Below are 19,987 nucleotides of genomic sequence, written 5' to 3' on the forward strand. Positions count from 1 at the left end.
AAGAAAAATAGGTCTTCTCCTCTTGCCTGGAGAAATAGCTCAGTGATCTAGAAGACCAAATGTAGGTTTAGATTGCTGTTGCTCTAATTCCCCACTGGAATATGGTGGTGTGTATGGGGAGAGCCAGCCTGTGGGGCAGGCCAGCTGCCTTCTCCTCCCAGGCCTGGCCCTGTCCCAAACCAGGAAGGACCTTGATTGAAGAGATCCTGGTGCCAGGTCTACACCCCTACAAACTACAGCCTCTTGGCCACTGTTTAGGCTAGAGAGGGGTCGGTCCCCTTTGTTAGGGTTAAGTGCCCTGATGGGGAGAGACTTACAAGAATCCCAGTAGGCTTCCAGTTTGGGGCTGTTTAGACAGATTTCTGGACCCTGGTACTCAGAAGGGCAGGGCAGGCTCTGGGTCAGTTTGTCCTGTGGATTTATCCAATTGAAAGGGGTGTAGTCAGAAGAATAGGGAGGTCCTTCTAGAGTCCAGGGCTCAGGGCCAGGTAACTCTTGCCCACATCCTCATGGTGGTACTTAGTGTATGCCCTTGAACCAAATAAAACTAAATGTTCCTGAAGAGCATCAGAACTCGACGTAATCTCTAGATTTCCAACCTATGGCTGAGAGCTCAAAATTTTAAAAATAAATTGTGATTTGTGAACAGTTACTAGGTGCTTAATTGTTCATGAACATTGAATGTAGACAATAGAGTTTCCAGCTTTATTAGCTTTTTTTATTTTAGAACTTAAAAAAAAATAGTGCTATCGAATCTGGGTTTATGCCTGCTTTGTGGAACTTGTAATTATGCACTCTTTGTTTTAAATATTTCCCCACTTATTTAAAATAGCTATTAGCTTTTTTATGGGTGGTAATAGTGTTAGAATGGAAAAGAATAAATTGAAAGGTATTCTTAATGCTGTTCTAGCCCTCGTTCAATTTTTAAGGATATTCAACAGAAAGAAAAAAAGCTGTGAATTGACCACTTAAGTAAATCAGTTTACAACTCAGTGTCCTAAGATTATTAAATCTAGAGGTAGGAATATAATTTTATGTCATGAAAATTCATCCCCTACCACTTTTTATAAAATACTATATTTCTGGTTGGTCTCATGTTAATATACAATTGTAGTTTTTACAGTAATTTAGAAAACGAAAGAACCAATTCAGTGTAAAAGGGAATACTTGATTACCCTATTGTATAAGAGCAATAAAAGCTAATTTACTGTTATATTACTCAGTACTGAAAGCTGCAAGAGGCTATCTTTCAGTTCATTCTTCATTAATTATGCTGTATGGTGGTGATATCAGTATGAGTTTTATGGAAGGCTTTCAGGTTGACATCTCTGAGCTTGTATTTTGGCTCATGTGAATGTCTACCATATTTTCCTCGTGATTGTTGAGGGGTGAATGAAGTGTTGAAGGCAAAATGGACTAATCAATCACTGTGATTCCTCTGTGAAAACTCCCATGATAAACTCTTTTTTGAAATGGCCTTAGTTCATTCATCACAGATTATAACTGTTGAAAATAAATAGTTGTGCTTAACAAAAGACACACAAAAAAACTTTTACTTATCAATCTTTATAAAGACTAACCCTTAAAAATTTGCCTTTTATGCTAGATTACTGGAGTTTTATTATCAAATTAATTTGGAGGCATTTCACTATTTATAGTTCTTTAGCTAGTAGCCAGATAATTAGGAATTAGTTTGAACCTTTAAATTTAGGTAAAAGATATCATGTGATATCTTAAAGACGATAATTCTAATAGAACCATTTCATTTACATGGTCCTTGTTGCACGTGTATAATAAAAGCATGGTACAGAAATAGATTTACTTACGTACATTTGAATTTAGCTCAGTTTTGCAATATGTAGGTAGATACAGTATATTCAGTTAAATATTATGTTGATATTTGCTAAAACAAATTCTTCCCACATTGCAATCTTTATTTCTTGGATGGTAATGACGCTGATTTGTTCTAGGGCTGAATAAGTTTGCTAGGGCTGCCATAGCAAAGTACCAGACTAAGTGGCTTAAATAACAGAAATTTGTTTTTTTCACAATTCTGGAGGCTAGAAGTCCAAGATCAAGGTGTTGGCAGGGTTAATTTCTTTTGAGGTCATCTCTCCTTGGCTTGTTGATGGCTGTCTTCTCCTTGTGTCTTTGCATGGTCTTCCTTGTGTATCTGTGTTCTAATCTTCTTTTGCTATAAGTACATCAATAGTCATGTAGGATTAGGGCCTATCGTCATGACCTCATTTTACCTTAATTACCTCTTTAAAGACCTGTCTCCAAATACAGTCACATTCTGAGGTGGTGAGACTTCAGCATATGACACAGGTCTGTCCATAACAAGGGCATAGAGTGAATTCAGTGCAAACTGAAATTTTGGGTAACCAATATATGTTTTAAGATGTGGAGCAGTTTATATAAGTGTTTTAATTGTATACTTTACAAATTGGGTGTTCAGAATATTTTTTATTTCCCCTTTACCTAATTCAATTGTACAGATGTGGGAAAGGGCAGTTAAAGACTGATGATGATATCAGTTCTGAGCACCTGATGTTTTTTAACTTGGTAGTGTTGGTATGGTCATCAGGGAGTTAGGGCATCTGGGTTGGTTGGGCTTTCTGGGCTATTCCCTGGGAATCCAGAGGTGGATCCTGGCTCAGTGCTCTGGGGGCAGTGTTCCAGGTTAGTACTTTGGTGAAGCTAGGTGGGATTCTTTGCAGACCACCATTTCATGAAATATCTTTGAGGTTTTAAAAATAGACACAGTTTTTTTTAGTTAAATGTGGAAAAATTGAAGTATCCAGGAGGTGTTCATTGGTACCAAATCAGGTTAAAAGTGCCCCAGATCAAGAAAGTCCTGTAAAGACTATTTGACATTGTATTTCTATTTGGCCCATAGCTTCATACGTGCCACATTGTAGGCGCTCAGTAAATAATTGTAGGATGAATGAGTAGATTTCAATTAAAGCAAGAGGAATAAATAAGTCATAGCTGCAGTGCTCTTTTCAAAAGCTCATATTCACATTGTCAGAATAGTTTTGTCTTCTCTGCCCTGGCAGGCTTGTAATTTTTATTTATTTATTTATTTATTTTTGCCAGCAAATATAGTATACATATTAATTTAACTATATACAGATAAGAAACAGCCATGTGGACCCTCTTACTCTTTAATTCTCTCACATGTAAGTTTGGAAACAATAGACCAATAGTTCAGCTTGGATATATAGGATCTTCTCCCTATAAGATTTTTTTAGATGGGAACGGGTTATTTTTTAGGGGGTCTACTTTGCCTGCCACCAGTAGACGGAATTGGTGGCTGTGTACGCTTTTGCTTGGCCGTTTTAGTAGTCTGCCTTGTGGTGCTATGTTTGCACCTGTTGGTGTTAAAAATGTTTCTTATAGCCAAATTGCAACTATCTTTAGATAAAATTTCCAGGATATTTGGAAAGTATAGGAAAAAACAGGAGAACCAAGCTGTCAACATCTATGATTCTCTTTTTGAAAAATTTTACCTATATGCATTCGCATTTGTTGTTTGATTAGTGTTACTTTGTGCTTCTAAGGAATTGAATAATGAACAGCTTTTGGGAACAAATGCCTGTATTTTGCAGAATTCTGCTTCTCAGTGTTCATATTTATGGTGTAATTACCTTATTGGTCTGCTGAAAGCTTTTAGGTATAGTTTATACTTGCGATCTCTTTTTTCTTAGTTTAACTTATTTAATGGGTGAAGAATTTAAGATGTGGCATGAGAGGATAAAATTTGGATCCCCTATTAGGATAACAGTACTGCCAACTTGTTAACAGTGTTTAGATTTTTAAAATTCAAAAAAAATTCCTTAGAGATAAAAAATTGAATTAGATACTATAATTATTAAGATATAAGTAACTGCTTTTTGGCCTTAGGTCATCTATCTTATTTTTCTCATTTCTATCTGAATTTGTGCAGTTTTCAGAGTGTTTTCATTGTTTTAATATTAGTGGGTTTCTGAGTCCCATGACAACTAAAATGGAGTTTCATTAATTGAAAACACCTGTTAAATTTAAAAATATGTCTATGAATGAAACTTCTAAGGATGTCCAAAGTAATGCAATGGAATGTGACTGAGTTGAAATCAGCCATACGAATTAGACCTTTGTGGTATATTTGTGTCTTGATTTAGGTTGGTTGAAGACTTTCAATGACTACTTTAGAGACAAGACTCAGTATATTTTTAATAACATGGTCCTAAAGCTGAAAGAAGACTCACGGAGGAAGTTTATTTGGTCTGAGATCTCTTACCTTTCAAAGTGGTGGGATATAATAGATATTCAGAAGAAGGATGCTGTTAAAAGGTTTGTTTTAAAACTTTTTTGGAATTTGGTAATATTAAAGCTTAATTGTACAATGAACTAAGTATTGAATTTTTAGATGGTGAAAATTCTTAGCTTTATATTTGAAACTTAAAATATTTCTTCACATACCATTTTCATTGATTTTGGTTCATCTCTGAAAAAGCCATTTGAAACTTTTCCATTTAAATCCTGTGTTCCACTGGAAGCAGTGGCTTACTGCTGTAATCCTAGCACTTTGGGAGGCCGAGGTGGGCGGATCACCTGGAGGGCAGGAGTTCAAGACCGCTCTGGCCAACATGGTGAAACCTTGTCTCTACTAAAAATACAAATAAATTAGCCAGGTATGGTGCTCACGCCTGTAATTCCAACTACTCGGGAGGCTCAGGCACGAGAATGCTTGGACCCAGGAGGCAGAGGGTTGTAGTGAGCCAAGATAGTGCCACTGCACTCCAGCCTGGGTGACAGTGGGAGACTCTGCCTTGGGGGGAAAAAATCCTATGTTCCAACTTTGTCCCACAAATGGAATTACTAGGTCAAAGTGGCTTAATAGTTTAAAAGTTTTTTTTAAGTATATAATTAAAGTGACGCCTGCATAGTGTGTTTCGATGTATATTTCAATCTTCCATATAGAAAGTATCAATTTATTTGCTTTTTAGTCAGCATTATAATTTTTGAAATTGTTGGCCAATTTGATGGTTGAAAAATTTCATTTTAATTTTAATTTTTGATTGGTAACAGTGTTGCATATTTTCTCATACAGGTTAAGGTTTTTGTGACTTGCTTACTGTACTTTTTCTTACTGATTTGTAGGAGTATTTATATACATATACTCCTTAACTCATATTTTTCCTCAGATTTTTATTTTCATCTTTTAGTGTTTGATATACAAAATTTTAACACATTTATCTACTCAAATCTGTTATTGTTTTCTTCAGATATTGCTTTTGCTGTCACGTTTTAAAAAGTTTTCTCCAATCTAGAGGTCAAATAAATAGTGCTTTTTTTCTTCCTAATTTCATTTTTTACCACTTTTTAAAAAACTGATTTTAAAAAAAAATATGTTACGATGGGAGGTTTTCTGATCTCCATGTATCCCTTGGAGTTAAGAATTATCTTATAATGAATTGTTTTCTTTAATTTATTTAATGTCACTTATACAGCGCTTACTGTATTAGTCCCTGTTCTAAGCACTTTACAAATTGTAACTAATAATCTTCTAAACAATTCTGTGAAATAGGTACAATTGTTATCCTTGTTTTACACATAAGGACACTGAGTCGTCCAGGCATTCCATGTAGTCCAGGCTGTCCAGCTCCAGAGGCTGTCTCCTTTGCACACTGCGCCATCCTGCCTTCCCAAGATTGAATTAGTGCATCCTTTTCTAGTGATTTGAAGTGCAATCTTTATTATATTTAAATATGCATTAGTTGCTGGGCATTTTGACTTGTTTCATGGACTTTTCTGTTTGACTGTAATTGTTGTGCCTTTATAATATATTTCGTTAACTGACAGTTGACATTCCCTCTCATCTTTTTGTTTTTAATATTTTTAGTTATTATGGATACATAATAGTTGTACATGTTTATGGGGTACATCTGGTATTTTAATATAAGCATATAATATATAATCAGATCAGGGTCATTGGGATATCTGTCACCTCAAACATTTAACATTTTCTTGTCTTAGGAACATTGGAATTCTCCTCTTTTAGTTATTTTGAAATATATGACACATTCTTTTTTTTAGCAATTGACCAATCTTTACTAACTCATTCTGTATGACTATCATAGGCTATTAAAAATAGGAAAGCGTGTTTCTTTTTTTATTATTATTATTATACTTTAAGTTTTAGGGTACATGTGCACAATGTGCAGGTTAGTTACATATGTATACATGTGCCATGCTGGTGTGCTGCACCCATTAACTCGTCATTTAGCATTAGGTATATCACCTAATGCTATCCCTCCCCCCGCCCCCCACCCCACAACAGTCCCCAGAGTGTGATGTTCCCCTTCCTGTGTCCATGTGTTCTCATTGTTCAATTCCTACCTATGAGTGAGAACATGTGGTGTTTGGTTTTTTGTCCTTGCAATAGTTTGCTGAGAATGATGGTTTCCAGCTTCATCCATGTCCCTACAAAGGACATGAACTCATCCTTTTTTATGGCTGCATAGTATTCCATGGTGTACATGTGCCACATTTTCTTAATCCAGTCTATCATTGTTGGACATTTGGGTTGGCTCCAAGTCTTTGCTATTGTGAATAGTGCCGCAATAAACATACGTGTCCATGTGTCTTTATAGCAGCATGATTTATAGTCCTTTGGGTATATACCCAGTAATGGGATGGCTGGGTCAAATGGTATTTCTAGTTCTAGATCCCTGAGGAATCGCCACACTGACTTCCACAGTGGTTGAACTAGTTTACAGTCCCACCAACAGTGTAAAAGTGTTGCTATTTCTCCACATCCTCTCCAGCACCTATTGTTTCCTGACTTTTTAATGATCGCCATTCTAACTGGAGTGAGATGGTATCTCATTGTGGTTTTGATTTGCATTTCTCTGATGGCCAGTGATGGCGAGCATTTTTTCATGTGTTTTTTGTCTGCATAAATGTCTTCTTTTGAGAAGTGTCTATTCATGTCCTTCGCCCACTTTTTGATGGGGTTGTTTGTTTTTTTCTTGTAAAGTTGTTTGAGTTCATTGTAGATTCTGGATATTAGCCCTTTGTCAGATGAGTAGGTTGCAAAAATTTTCTCCCATTTTGTAGGTTGCCTGTTCGCTCTGATGGTAGTTTCTTTTGCTGTGCAGAAGCTCTTTAGTTTAATTAGATCCCATTTGTCAATTTTGGCTTTTGTTGCCATTGCTTTTGGTGTTTTAGACATGAAGTCCTTGCCCATGCCTATGTCCTGAATGGTAATGCCTAGGTTTTCTTCTAGGATTTTTATGGTTTTAGGTCTAACGTTTAAGTCTTTAATCCGTCTTGAATTAATTTTTGTATAAGGTGTAAGGAAGGGATCCAGTTTCAGCTTTCTCCATATGGCTAGCCAGTTTTCCCAGCACCATTTATTAAATAGGGAATCCTTTCCCCATTGCTTGTTTTTCTCAGGTTTGTCAACGATCGGATAGTTGTAGATATGCGGCGTTATTTCTGAGGGCTCTGTTCTGTTCCATTGATCGATATCTCTGTTTTGGTACCAGTACCATGCTGTTTTGGTTACTGTTGCCTTGTAGTATAGTTTGAAGTCAGGTAGCGTGATGTCTCCAGCTTTGTTCTTGTGGCTTAGGATTGACTTGGCGATGCGGGCTCTTTTTTGGTTCCATATGAATTTTAAAGTAGTTTTTTCCAATTCTGTGAAGAAAATCATTGGTAGCTTGATGGGGATGGCATTGAATCTATAAATTACCTTCGGCAGTATGGCCATTTTCACAATATTGATTCTTTCTACCCATGAGCATGGAATGTTCTTCCATTTGTTTGTATCCTCTTTTATTTCATTGAGCAGTGGTTTGCAGTTCTTGAAGAGGTCCTTCACGTCCCTTGTAAGTTGGATTCCTAGGTATTTTATTCTCTTTGAAGCAATTGTGAATGGGAGTTCACTCATGATTTGGCTCTCTGTTTGTCTGTTGTTGGTGTATAAGAATGCTTGTGATTTTTGTACATTGATTTTGTATCCCGAGACTTTGCTGAAGTTGCTTATCAGCTTTAGGAGATTCTGGGCTGAGACGATGGGGTTTGTAGATATACAATCATGTCGTCTGCAAACAGGGACAATTTGACTTCCTCTTTTCCTAATTGAATACACTTTATTTCCTTCTCCTGCCTAATTGCCCTGGCCAGAACTTCCAACACTGTGTTGAATAGGAGTGGTGAGAGAGGGCATCCCTATCTTGTGGCAGTTTTCAAAGGGAATGCTTCCAGTTTTTGCCCATTCAGTATGATATTGGCTGTAGGTTTGTCATAGATAGCTCTTATTATTTTCAGATACGTCCCATCAATACCTAATTTATTGAGATTTTGTAGCATGAAGGGTTGTTGAATTTTGTCAAAGGCCTTTTCTGCATCTATTGATATAATCATGTGGTTTTTGTCTTTGGTTCTGTTTATATGCTGGATTACATTTATTGATTTGCGTATATTGAACCAGCCTTGCATCCCAGGGATGAAGCCCACTTGGTTATGGTGGATAAGCTTTTTGATGTGCTGCTGGATTCAGTTTGCCAGTATTTTATTGAGGATTTTTGCATCAATGTTCATCAAGGATATTGGTCTAAAATTCTCTTTTTTGGTTGTGTCTCTGCCTGGCTTTGTTATCAGGATGATGCTGGCCTCATAAAATGAGTTAGGGAGGATTCCCTCTTTTTCTATTGATTGGAATAGTTTCGGAAGGAATGGTGCCAGTTCCTTCTTGTACCTCTGGTAGAATTCGGCTGTGAATCCATCTAGTCCTGGACTCTTTTTGGTTGGCAAGCTATTGATTATTGCCACAATTTCAGCTCCTGTTATTGGTCTATTCAGAGATTCAACTTCTTCCTGGTTTAGTCTTGGGAGGGTGTATGTGTCGAGGAATTTATCCATTTCTTCTAGATTTTCTAGTTTATTTGCATAGTGGTGTTTGTAGTATTCTCTGATGGTAGTTTGTATTTCTGTGGGATCAGTGGTAATATCCCCTTTATCATTTTTTATTGCGTCTATTTGATTCTTCTCTCTTTTCTTCATTAGTCTTGCTAGCAGTCTATCAATTTTGTTGATCCTTTCAAAAAACCAGCTCCTGGATTCATTAATTTTTTGAAGGATTTTTTGTGTTTCTATTTCCTTCCGTTCTGCTCTGATTTTAGTTATTTCTTGCCTTCTGCTAGCTTTTGAATGTGTTTGCTCTTGCTTTTCTAGTTCTTTTAATTGTGATGTTAGGGTGTCAATTTTGGATCTTTCCTGCTTTCTCTTATGGGCATTTAGTGCTATAAATTTCCCTCTACACACTGCTTTGAATGCGTCCCAGAGATTCTGGAATGTTGTGTCTTTGTTCTCATTGGTTTCAAAGAACATCTTTATTTCTGCCTTCATTTCGTTATGTACCCAGTAGTCATTCAGGAGTGGGTTGTTCAGTTTCCATGTAGTCGAGTGGTTTTGAGTGAGTTTCTTAATCCTGAATTCTAGTTTGATTGCATTGTGGTCTGAGAGACAGTTTGTTATAGTTTCTGTTCTTTTACATTTGCTGAGGAGAGCTTTACTTCCAACTATGTGGTCAATTTTCAAATAGGTGTGGTGCGGTGCTGAAAAAAATGTATATTCTGTTGATTTGGGGTGGAGAGTTCTGTAGATGTCTATTAGGTCCACTTGGTGCAGAGCTGAGTTCAATTCCTGGGTATCCTTGTTAACTTTCTGCCTCGTTGATCTGTCTAATGTTGACAGTGGGGTGTTAAAGTCTCCCATTATTATTGTGTGGGAGTCTAAGTCTCTTTGTAGGTCACTCAGGACTTGCTTTATGAATCTGGGTGCTCCTGTATTGGGTGCATATATATTTAGGATAGTTAGCTCTTCTTGTTGAATTGATCCCTTTACCATTATGTAATGGCCTTCTTTGTCTCTTTTGATCTTTGTTGGTTTAAAGTCTGTTTTATCAGAGACTAGGATTGCAACCCCTGCCTTTTTTTGTTTTCCATTTGCTTGGTAGATCTTCCTCCATCCTTTTATGTTGAGCCTATGTGTGTCTCTGCACGTGAGATGGGTTTCCTGAATACAGCACACTGATGGGTCTTGACTCTTTATCCAATTTGCCAGTCTGTGTCTTTTAATTGGAGCATTTAGTCCATTTACATTTAAAATTAATATTGTTATGTGTGAATTTGATCGTGTCATTATGATGTTAGCTGGTTATTTTGCTCGTTAGTTGATGCAGTTTCTTCGTAGCCTCGATGGTCTTTACAATTTGGCGTGATTTTGCAGTGGCTGTTACCGGTTGTTCCTTTCCATGTTTAGTGCTTCCTTCAGGAGCTCTTTTAGGGCAGGCCTTGTGGTGACAAAATCTCTCAGCATTTGCTTGTCTGTAAAGTATTTTATTTGTCCTTCACTTATGAAGCTTAGTTTGGCTGGATATGAAATTCTGGGTTGAAAATTGTTTTCTTTAAGAATGTTGAATATTGGCCCCCACTCTCTTCTGGCTTGTAGAGTTTCTGCCGAGAGATCAGCTGTTAGTCTGATGGGCTTCCCTTTGTGGGTAACCCAACCTTTCTCTCTGGCTGCCCTTAACATTTTTTCCTTCATTTCAACTTTGGTGAATCTGACAATTATGTGTCTTGGAGTTGCTCTTCTTGAGGAGTATCTTTGTGGCATTCTCTGTATTTCCTGAATGTGAATGTTGGCCTGCCTTGCTAGATTGGGGAAGTTCTGGATAATATCCTGCAGAATGTTTTCCAACTTGATTCCATTCTCCCCGTCACTTTCAGGTACACCAATCAGACGTAGATTTGGTCTTTTCACATAGTCCCATATTTCTTGGAGGCTTTGTTTATTTCTTTTTATTCTTTTTTCTCTAAACTTCCCTTCTCGCTTCATTTCATTCGTTTCATCTTCCATCACTGATACCCTTTCTTCCAGTTGATTGCATCGGCTCCTGAGGCTGCTGCATTCTTCACGTAGTTCTCGAGCCTTGGCTTTCAGCTCTATCAGCTCCTTTAAGCACTTCTCTGTATTGGTTATTCTAGTTATACATTCGTCTAAATTTGTTTCAAAGTTTTTAACTTCATTGCCTTTGGTTTGAATTTCCTCCTGTAGCTTGGAGTAGTTTGATCGTCTGAAGCCTTCTTCTCTCAAGTCGTCAAAGTCATTCTCCATCCAGCTTTGTTCCGTTGCTGGTGAGGAACTGGATTCCTTTGGAGGAGGAGAGGCGCTCTGCTTTTTAGAGTTTCCAGTTTTTCTGCTCTGTTTTTTCCCCATCTTTGTGGTTTTATCTACTTTTGGTGTTTGATGTTGTTGATGTACAGATGTGTTTTTGGTGTGGATGTCCTTTCTGTTTGTTAGTTTTCCTTCTCACAGTCAGGACCCTTAGCTGCAGGTCTGTTGGAGTTTGGTAGAGGTCTACTCCAGACCCTGGTTGCCTGGGTAACAGCAGCGGTGGCTGCAGAACCGCGTATTTTCGTGAACCGCAAATGCTGCTGTCTGATCGTTCCTCTGGAAGTTTTGACTCAGAGGAGTACCGGGCCGTGTGAGGTGTCAGTCTGCCCCCACTGGGGGGTGCCTCCCAGTTAGGCTGCTCGGGGGTCAGGGGTCAGGGACCCACTTGAGGAGGCAGTCTGCCCATTCTCAGATCTCCACCTGCGTGCTGGGAGAACCACTGCTCTCTTCAAAGCTGTCAGGCAGGGACATTTAAGTCTGCAGAGGTTACTGCTGCCTTTTTGTTTGTCTGTGCCCTGCCCCCAGAGGTGGAGCCTACAGAGGCAGGCAGGCATCCTTGAGCTGTGGTGGGCTCCACCCAGTTCCAGCTTTCAGGCTGCTTTGTTTACCTAAGCAAGCCTGGGCAATGGCGGGCGCCCCTCCCGCAGCCTGGCTGCTGCCTTGCAGTTTGATCTCAGACTGCTGTGCTAGCAATCAGCGAGACTCCATGGGGCGTAGGACCCTCCGAGCCAGGTGCGGGATATAATCTCCTGGTGTGCCATTTTTAAAGCCAGTCGGAAAAGCGCAGTATTAGGGTGGGAGTGACCCGATTTTCCTGGTGCCATCTGTCACCACTTTCTTTGACTAGGAAAGGGAGCTCCCTGACCCCTTGCGCTTCCTGAGTGAGGCAATGCCTCGCCCTGCTTCGGCTCATGCATGGTGCACTGCACCCACTGTCCTGGGCCCACTGTCTGGCACTCCCTAGTGAGATGAACCCGGTACCTCAGATGGAAATGCAGAAATCACCCATCTTCTGCGTTGCTCATACTGGGAGCTGTAGACTGGAGCTGTTCCTATTCGGCTATCTTGGCTGCTCCCTGTGCATTATTCTTAACTGTATTAAAAAGTTCTTTCAATGAGTGAACGTTTAATTTTGCCAAAGTGCTTTGTAATTAATTTGTTAAATTCTTCATTCTCCATCAAAAAAGTGATCTTTTTGGATTTTAATGAAAATTGATGTAAACATTTAAAGATAATTTGGGGAGAATTGACTTTTTATAATTTCCATTGGAGTTTTTTTTTTCCCCCCTCTTGATAGGAGCCTTAAAATGCTTACAGGTTTGGCTAGGAAGTGAAGGGTGTATTTTCTACCGGTACTGGGATTAATTAACTACCTCATCCAAAGGGGCTAGCCACATCCACTCTAGCTATGTGCTGCTACTGGAACCAGAGTTGTCAGGATATCCCTCCAGTTACTCAAGACAAGCTAGAATTCCAAAATATTATGTAAAATACCTAGAGTTTTTACACTGAAATGTTAGCTATTAATTTAGATTAATATACCAGGATATGCACACATGTGCATGCATAAACACACACACACACACACACACAGTTGCAGGCACACACACACACAGTTGCAGACACACACACACAGTGCTAAACAGATCACATCAGCATTTGTGAATCTGTAGTTTAGATACACTAGTTTGCAACCTTTTAAACATTAATAACTGTCTTGTAAAACCACATAAGCGTTGGTATGTGTTTTATAAAGGCAATTTTTTGATTAAGTTTTAAATTTTTTGCCAAGTGCAGTGGCTAATGGCTATAATCTCAGTGACTTGGGACGCTGAGGTAGGAGGATCAATTGAACCCAAGAATTGGAGGCTATAGTGAGCTGTGATCGTGTCCCTGCACTCCAGCCTGGGTGACTGGGCAAGACCTCAACTCTAAAAAAAAAAGGTTTTTTTAGGTCTTTAGGTGTTACCTTACTTCTTGAGCATGAAAAATATTTCGTATTTTCTAAGAAAATAATTTTATAGATACTCAGATTGTTTCTGATTTTAAGAATTTATCCCATGTGTAGTTATTTTTGCTTTTTTGTTACTTCTTTTGGGAATCTGATTTTTTTCTTCATTTTGATTTACTTAATTTTGTTGGTTTTTGTCCACCTTACCCTTCTAGAACCTGTTTATATTTTACCAATTTTTACTCTTGACCTATCTGCTTTCATCTTTCCTAATTCCTTCTACTCACTTTCACTAATGCTAAATGAGCCACTCCACTTAATAAGTTCATCTGTGTGTTTACCTTTTAGCAATAGTCTGACTAGCTTTTATGTTTTTATATGCTATTTTCTCATTATTATATTTTTCGTACGTATTTAATAACTGTACTACTGTTTTCTTTTTGACTTAAGTATGTTAGAAAAATAATTTTCAATTTGCAAGTGCTATTTTTTCCCAGTTATACTTTATTGTAAACTAGCTGTAATGTCTTATGGCCATAGAATATGGACTGTATACTCTTTTTTTTTTTTTTTTTTTTTTTTTTTTTTTTTGAGACTGAGTCTTGCTCTGTCACCCAGGCTGAAGTGCAGTGGCGTGGTCTCAGCTCATTGCAACCTCTGCCTCCCAGGTTCAAGCGGTTCTCCTCCTTCAGTCTCCTGAGTAGCTGGGATTAAGGCACCCGCCACCATGCCTGGCTAATTTTTGTATTTTTGGTAGAGACAGGGTTTCACCATGTTGGCCAGGCTGGTCTTGAACTCCTGACACCTGCCTTGAACTCTGGTCTTGAACTCTTGAACACCTGCCTCGGCCTCCCAAAGTTCTGGGATCACAGGCATGAGCCACTGTCCCTGGCCTGTATACTTTTTATTCTTTAGAGTTTTTTGAATTTTTTTTTTTTGTTACTTAATGTGTAATCAATGTTGATGAAGCTTCTACTGGTGTTTGAAAAGGTGGGGTTTGTAGAATATAGAATTTGGTATCTGCTAATTCCGTATTTTACAACTGCTAGTTTTATCTTCGTACAGTCAGTTTTGCTGTCATATTGCATACACGTCCTTAAAAATCATGTTATGCAAAATTGTGCAATATTAAACCCAGGGCTCATGGAAAAGTATCGTTAGAGTCTAGCACCCTAAAACTTCATTAGTGATGTAGACACACACAGAACATGGAAACCTAATAAAGATGCTAATCCAGTTTTAGCTGTGTTAAATTGGTTAAAAAATGCATAAATAAATACGCAGTTTACCTTGAAAAAGGCCTACAGTTTGCTTGTGGAAGGGTGTATTGGAAGGAATATAGATTTGAGTTATTACTGAGAAGTGATGGCAAGTAGGTTAGCTGAAATCTGTTGGAAAGTTGAATAGCAGATGTGGATGACTGTGGCTCATAACCCTTGATGAACTGAGGGAGCTGGTAGATGTTTGAGGTGTGTGCGTGTGCCTTGTGCATTCCTTATACAGCTTTGTTCAGCTGCATGAAGTTTTGTACCTTCATCTAATGTTTCTTGGAGACTAAATTGTGCATAAGCAAGGCAAAATTTATTTCCTCATGTAATCAATCACCTGGGAACTCATTCCCATTTTTGAAACAAGTGTTTATGGCAGAACTGACTGTACTTATTTTTTGCTATTGTTCCCCTATCAGCTTTTATTTTTTGGGTATTTTATGTTTTTTTTTTTTTTTTCCATTCTTGCCTGATCTTTTTTGGCTTCTGTATTAGCTCATTCATTCATTCAACAGACACTTCCCGAACATCTACTATGGGGCAGGGACTGCAAGGTGGGCATTCCTAGACTAAGATTTATTTTTCTTCATTGTAAACTGTATGTATCATCATTGACACCATCTTTTCTCTTTTTTATAATTAATATTGTCATACTACCACTCTTTTGTTGTTCGTTTGCTTCAGTTTGCTGTCCTTTTTACTTGAAGGACAGTCAGCTTGGTGGTTCTAAAGGCTGGGAACTGGAACCAGGCCGCCTAGGTTCAAATTCTGCCAAGTCCTGTCTACTGTGTGGCTTTGAGCAAGTTATTTAACTTCTCTATGCCTCAGTTTCTTCATTTGTCAAATGAGGATAATATTGAAACCAATTTTATTTGGTTTTTGTGAGGATTGAATTAATTCAAACACCATGCTTAGCACAATGCCTGGCACATTTTAAAACCCCAGTAAACATTAGTGCTTTTTTAACTTTTATTTGAGACTTTGAGTATTTCTCCTGGATACCATATGTAATTTTTAATGCTGAAGTCTTCTATAATGGGAGACTTTTCTTTTAATTTTTTTTTTTTTTTTTTTTTTGAAACAGGGTCCCACTCTGTTCCTAGGCTGGAGTGCAGTTGTATGATCACAGCTCACTGCAGTCTCAACCTCCTGGGCTCAGGTGATCCTCCCACTTCAGCCCTCCAGTAGCTGGGACTACAGGCGCACACCACCACGGTGGCTCATTTTTGTATTTTTTGTAGAGATGAGATTTTGCCATGTTGCGCAGGCTGGTCTTGAACCCTTGGGCCCAAGTGATCCACCTGCCTCAGCCTCCCAAAGTGCTGGGATTACAGGCATCAGCCACTGTGCTCAGTCCCTATAATGGGAAGATTTTAACTGTAATTTTTTTTTCTCTTCTCTCTTAAAGCTTTCTTATATAGTGCTTCATTGAAGATAACTTTTTCCCCGTGCTCACTTACTTTATTTATGAAATTTTAAATTTTCACTAAATTATATATCTAGGTATGTATAACTTTTCATTAAGATTTCCACCTATCAATTCAAATGTTTCTTTAGCTTATGTGTTCTGTACTTACTAATTTACTACTGTTTTTGTTTCATTTGTTTTAGAATTCAAGTACCTTGTTATTGTGTCTCTAGTCTCTCTTTTTCATATGCATTTTTAATTTGTTGTATTTCCTGTGTTTTGGGAGATTCTTCCCAAGAGTCTTCCCTGCCACCGCCTCAGTTCAGTACTCTGGTATTGAGTCTTTTCTGGCTTTGCGTGTTTGGTTCTAACTTTACTTCTGTGCTTTTTGTATTGTTGTCCGTAAGTCCAAGTATTTCCCTCCTTTTTTATTTATCTGTGAGCAACAACAGCTGTATCCACACCTGGAATTTGTCCCAAAACATGGTGTAACTTGCCTTGAATCCCTTTCTTTTCTAACCAAATACTTTCAGTTTCCTTGCTGTGGGTATTAGTTATTACTGGCTGACCAGCATCCACTTCACCTGATTTCCTTTTGGGAAGTGGTCTCTCACCCAAGGAAGTCAGCTCCTCCTCCTTGTTGCCTAGCCCAGACAAGTCAGCTGTGACCTGAGCTCAGTTAATCAGCATATTATTTCCCAGGGCTTTGAATCTTTAGAGAGTGAAGTGAGGGCTGACAGATGGAGGGAGGGAAGCAGACACAGAAGAATGTTTACTGGTCATTCCTCACAGCACCTTGCATTTGCAAGACTCTTCCTGTAATAAGATCCCTGTGTTCCCTGCAGCATGATTTCTCATTTTCCTCCAGCCCTTTGTTAAGCCTGGACTTTTATCCTGTCTTCAGTTCTGTGTGTTCAAGAAAGTATCCAGAGTCAGTTTGTATTGCTTGCAAACCAGAAAGCTAGCTGATAGGAACTTACAACGTCTCCTTAGTTCCTCTGTTGGAGAATTACATCCTGCAAGATTATATGAGAATCAGGGATCAGCAGTTGGGAAGGTGCCCTGGTTGTAAATAGGACAGAGTGAGAGAAGAGAGGAGCTGGGGCTATGAGAAGATCTGGAAAAGGAGTGCCCCATCTATGAAAGGTTTTCTGTTTCTTTGGTGTAGCTGCTGAGCCTGGGGCTGGCTTTCTCCGTCTAGCTTTGTTTTTGTGTGGCCTGTAAGCCAGGTAGGAGATGTGTGTCTGAAGGTGCTGCTTCACAGAGTCCAGCCACCTCAGAAGGAAACTAGGTCTGCTGCTGGCTGCTTGTGGTCAGGTGAGGCCAGCCATGCTTGGCTCTCTCCCAGCATGGCTTCATTAAGGAGACTGCCTCTGCAGCAGTCACAGTGCATGGGCAGAGAGACTTCTGCAGAGGGGGGCTCACACAAGTGCCATGAGGGTGAAGAGTCTGTGATTAGTATCTGTCCCAAGACTCAGCTTTGCCTCAGCCCTTGGCCCTTCAGATTAGGAGCTGTTGACCGAATCTCTCAGAATCTTCTTATTTATGCTGGGATTCCATGCTGATTTTTCATGCAGGGCAGTTGCAGGTCAATACTTGAATTATTTCAGTTTTGCTTGTACCATATCTGTCAGAAATGCTGCCAATTTTATGGCCTGCGGATGGCCTGTTTCTCCTGACTCTACCTGGATGCAAGTTTTCCTCCCCTCTCTCTTTTTTTTATTCTGTTGGTTGTTTTTCTTAGGTTGAACCATATAAAATTGCCAATATTTGACTACTTTTGATATACAAAAATGGCAATTTCATGAATCAGTCCAATATTAAACATAAAATATGGTAAGATATTGGAGGGGACTGCAGATTAGAATCTAGTGCTCAATCTTTGTCTCACTCAGATTTGTCTCACCCAGACTCCTGAGTGAGAACAGCTTTTTTGGCATTGGAAAATATTCTGGAATACAGGCTTGATTGTGAACAGTATCATTTTGCTTGAAGGAAAAATGGTTTTATAGCCAGATTAGTGCAGATGAATTCTGTTTCTGGTCAAGATTTGCTAAAGTTCTCGCTCTTCTAGCTACAATAATTCACTTTTATTCACTTACTACATTTGTTTGTAGAACTAGGGTAATAGCATTCCCCCCCCCACTTACTTGAACAAAACATTCTTAGTGTTAGTTGCTTAAATGTATTTTTTTGGAGGAAAACTTAATAGATATTTAAGTTTGCTCCTGTTATTTAAATTCTGAGCTTGTACTAAGTGGCATTACTAATAGATTTTTTTGTGACTTCTAGTGTAATGCTTATGCAGTGGCTTGTTTTTCTCTTTTTGAAGATGAGCTATGGATTAAATCTGTACCTAAATTTGCAAGCTAGCTGTTGCAGAGCAGAACCTGTTAATTCCAGCAGAGTTCCACGTAAGCTTTCATTGTCCCTGAAGAATACCAATTGATTGTGGGAACTTAACAGAAACATAACTCAAATGATCCTTATAATCTATTCCAGCAGTGACTTGTTTGATTCTTATCCCCTCCCCTAGCAGCATTATTATTCAACTCTATAAGCTTTTAAAAGTGAAAATCTAGTTAACTAAAGAGAGATCTACGTAAACAACATCTATATTTTCTGTTTTTTTGTGTGATCTGAAATAATTTAATCAACTATAATCATGGTACCTACTGGTAATACATATCCAGTAGATTTAAAAGAAGCTGCCTTCCATTAAATAATCAGTGTATTGTCTTCTATGCTTGTTTTATTTTGAAAATGACTGGTGGTGTAATTTTCTAAAACTTTTTAGGCTTCACATTTGAATATTTTTGGCTAAATGCAGTTAAAATACTGCATGATGTTTATAATACATCAAAATGTGAACCCTTGTTGAGAGTCAGGCAGCTGAAACATTAGCCTTAGCATTTCCTTTGACTAGCACACAGCATGTTACATATTCATTGTTCCTCTCTGGGCTCTGAGATATTGGAACAGCTTTTATATTGCATCTGCTCTTGCTATTGAGACCAGTGTTGAGTGGAGAAACCCACGAGTTATTAGAACCTAAGAACAGTTTATATATTCACCAAAGTCTTGACCAGTTTCTCTTTGTGGATCTTTTAGTGTGAAAAGGGGCTCCAAATGTGTGCTGAGAGGAAGGTACCATCAGTTAGTATAGATTTTTTATCTTCACCAAATTGGTGGGTTTCATTGCTTTAGCAAGAATGCAAACTCTTTATTTATGTAATCTTTGTACTATCTTCTTACAATTTTTCCCCTAGGTTTATATTTAAGTGAACCTTCCACTGTCTTCTCAACTATCTCTGCTTGCTTCTTGAAATCAGAGAAATATTTGATGTTACATTTTTAAATAAGAATCCAAACTTAACTAATGTGCATCTTGGGTTTTCTAAGAAATTGGACTATTAATATTCCTAAACAGACTAATTCATTATACGTTTTATACAGGTTGGATTTTATGGTATTTAACTGAAGGTTGCTGTATTGTGATATTCAGAGTCATTTGCAGATTTGGATTGAGTTTAGAATCTAAAGATATTTAGCATTTCATCAAAGCACTGAAAGCAATGCACCAGGGTCTAAAATAACTTTAGTTCTAATAGTCGAAGCAGTGGTTTACGTTTATTTTAGAAAGCATATGTTCTATCCCTACCTTTTCAATTCCAGTTCGTGTTGAGTGAGACGGCTATCCTTCCACCTCTCATTCCCTTCAACCACTGGCATCTATTTATGTCATGGAGACCTGTAAAAGCCATGAGGGACTTCTCAGGTGCTCCGCCCATCCCTTGGATACTTTCTCAAGCCTCAGAGAGGATTTTTTTTGCAGCATTGACATTGACCACTCCATTCTCCTCAAAATTCTGTCAGCTTTTGGCTTTGAAGTGACCTTGAGCTCTTTCACTTTCGGGTCTATTCTGGCACTGCTGACCATTCATTTTTCATCGCCTCTCTGATTTCCTCTTCTGCTTACTTCCCCAATGTTCCTGTTCTCGCCTATTGGGGAACACTGCTTAGTTTTCTTCATTTTGCATGCTTTTCCACAATGTTGTTTTAATTACCAGGCATTTGGACTACTTCCAGATCTAAAGATCCAGTCTGGACTTCTTGTTCTCTAGTTAGTGG

General features: G+C 38.4%; 1 protein-coding gene across 2 annotated transcripts in view; it reads left to right on the forward strand.

Moving 5' to 3' along the window:
• MAN2A1 (mannosidase alpha class 2A member 1) overlaps positions 1-19,987 on the forward strand; it is a 185,741-nt gene that overhangs the window by 35,642 nt on the left and 130,112 nt on the right. For both annotated transcript variants that reach the window (XM_004042339.5, XM_055389294.2), the window contains one exon: positions 4,164-4,335. In XM_004042339.5, coding sequence (XP_004042387.4) covers positions 4,164-4,335 — 172 coding nt within the window. The remainder of the gene's footprint in view (positions 1-4,163; positions 4,336-19,987) is intronic.

This window comes from Gorilla gorilla, chromosome 4 (assembly GCF_029281585.2).
Source record: "Gorilla gorilla gorilla isolate KB3781 chromosome 4, NHGRI_mGorGor1-v2.1_pri, whole genome shotgun sequence".
NCBI lineage: Eukaryota > Metazoa > Chordata > Mammalia > Primates > Hominidae > Gorilla > Gorilla gorilla.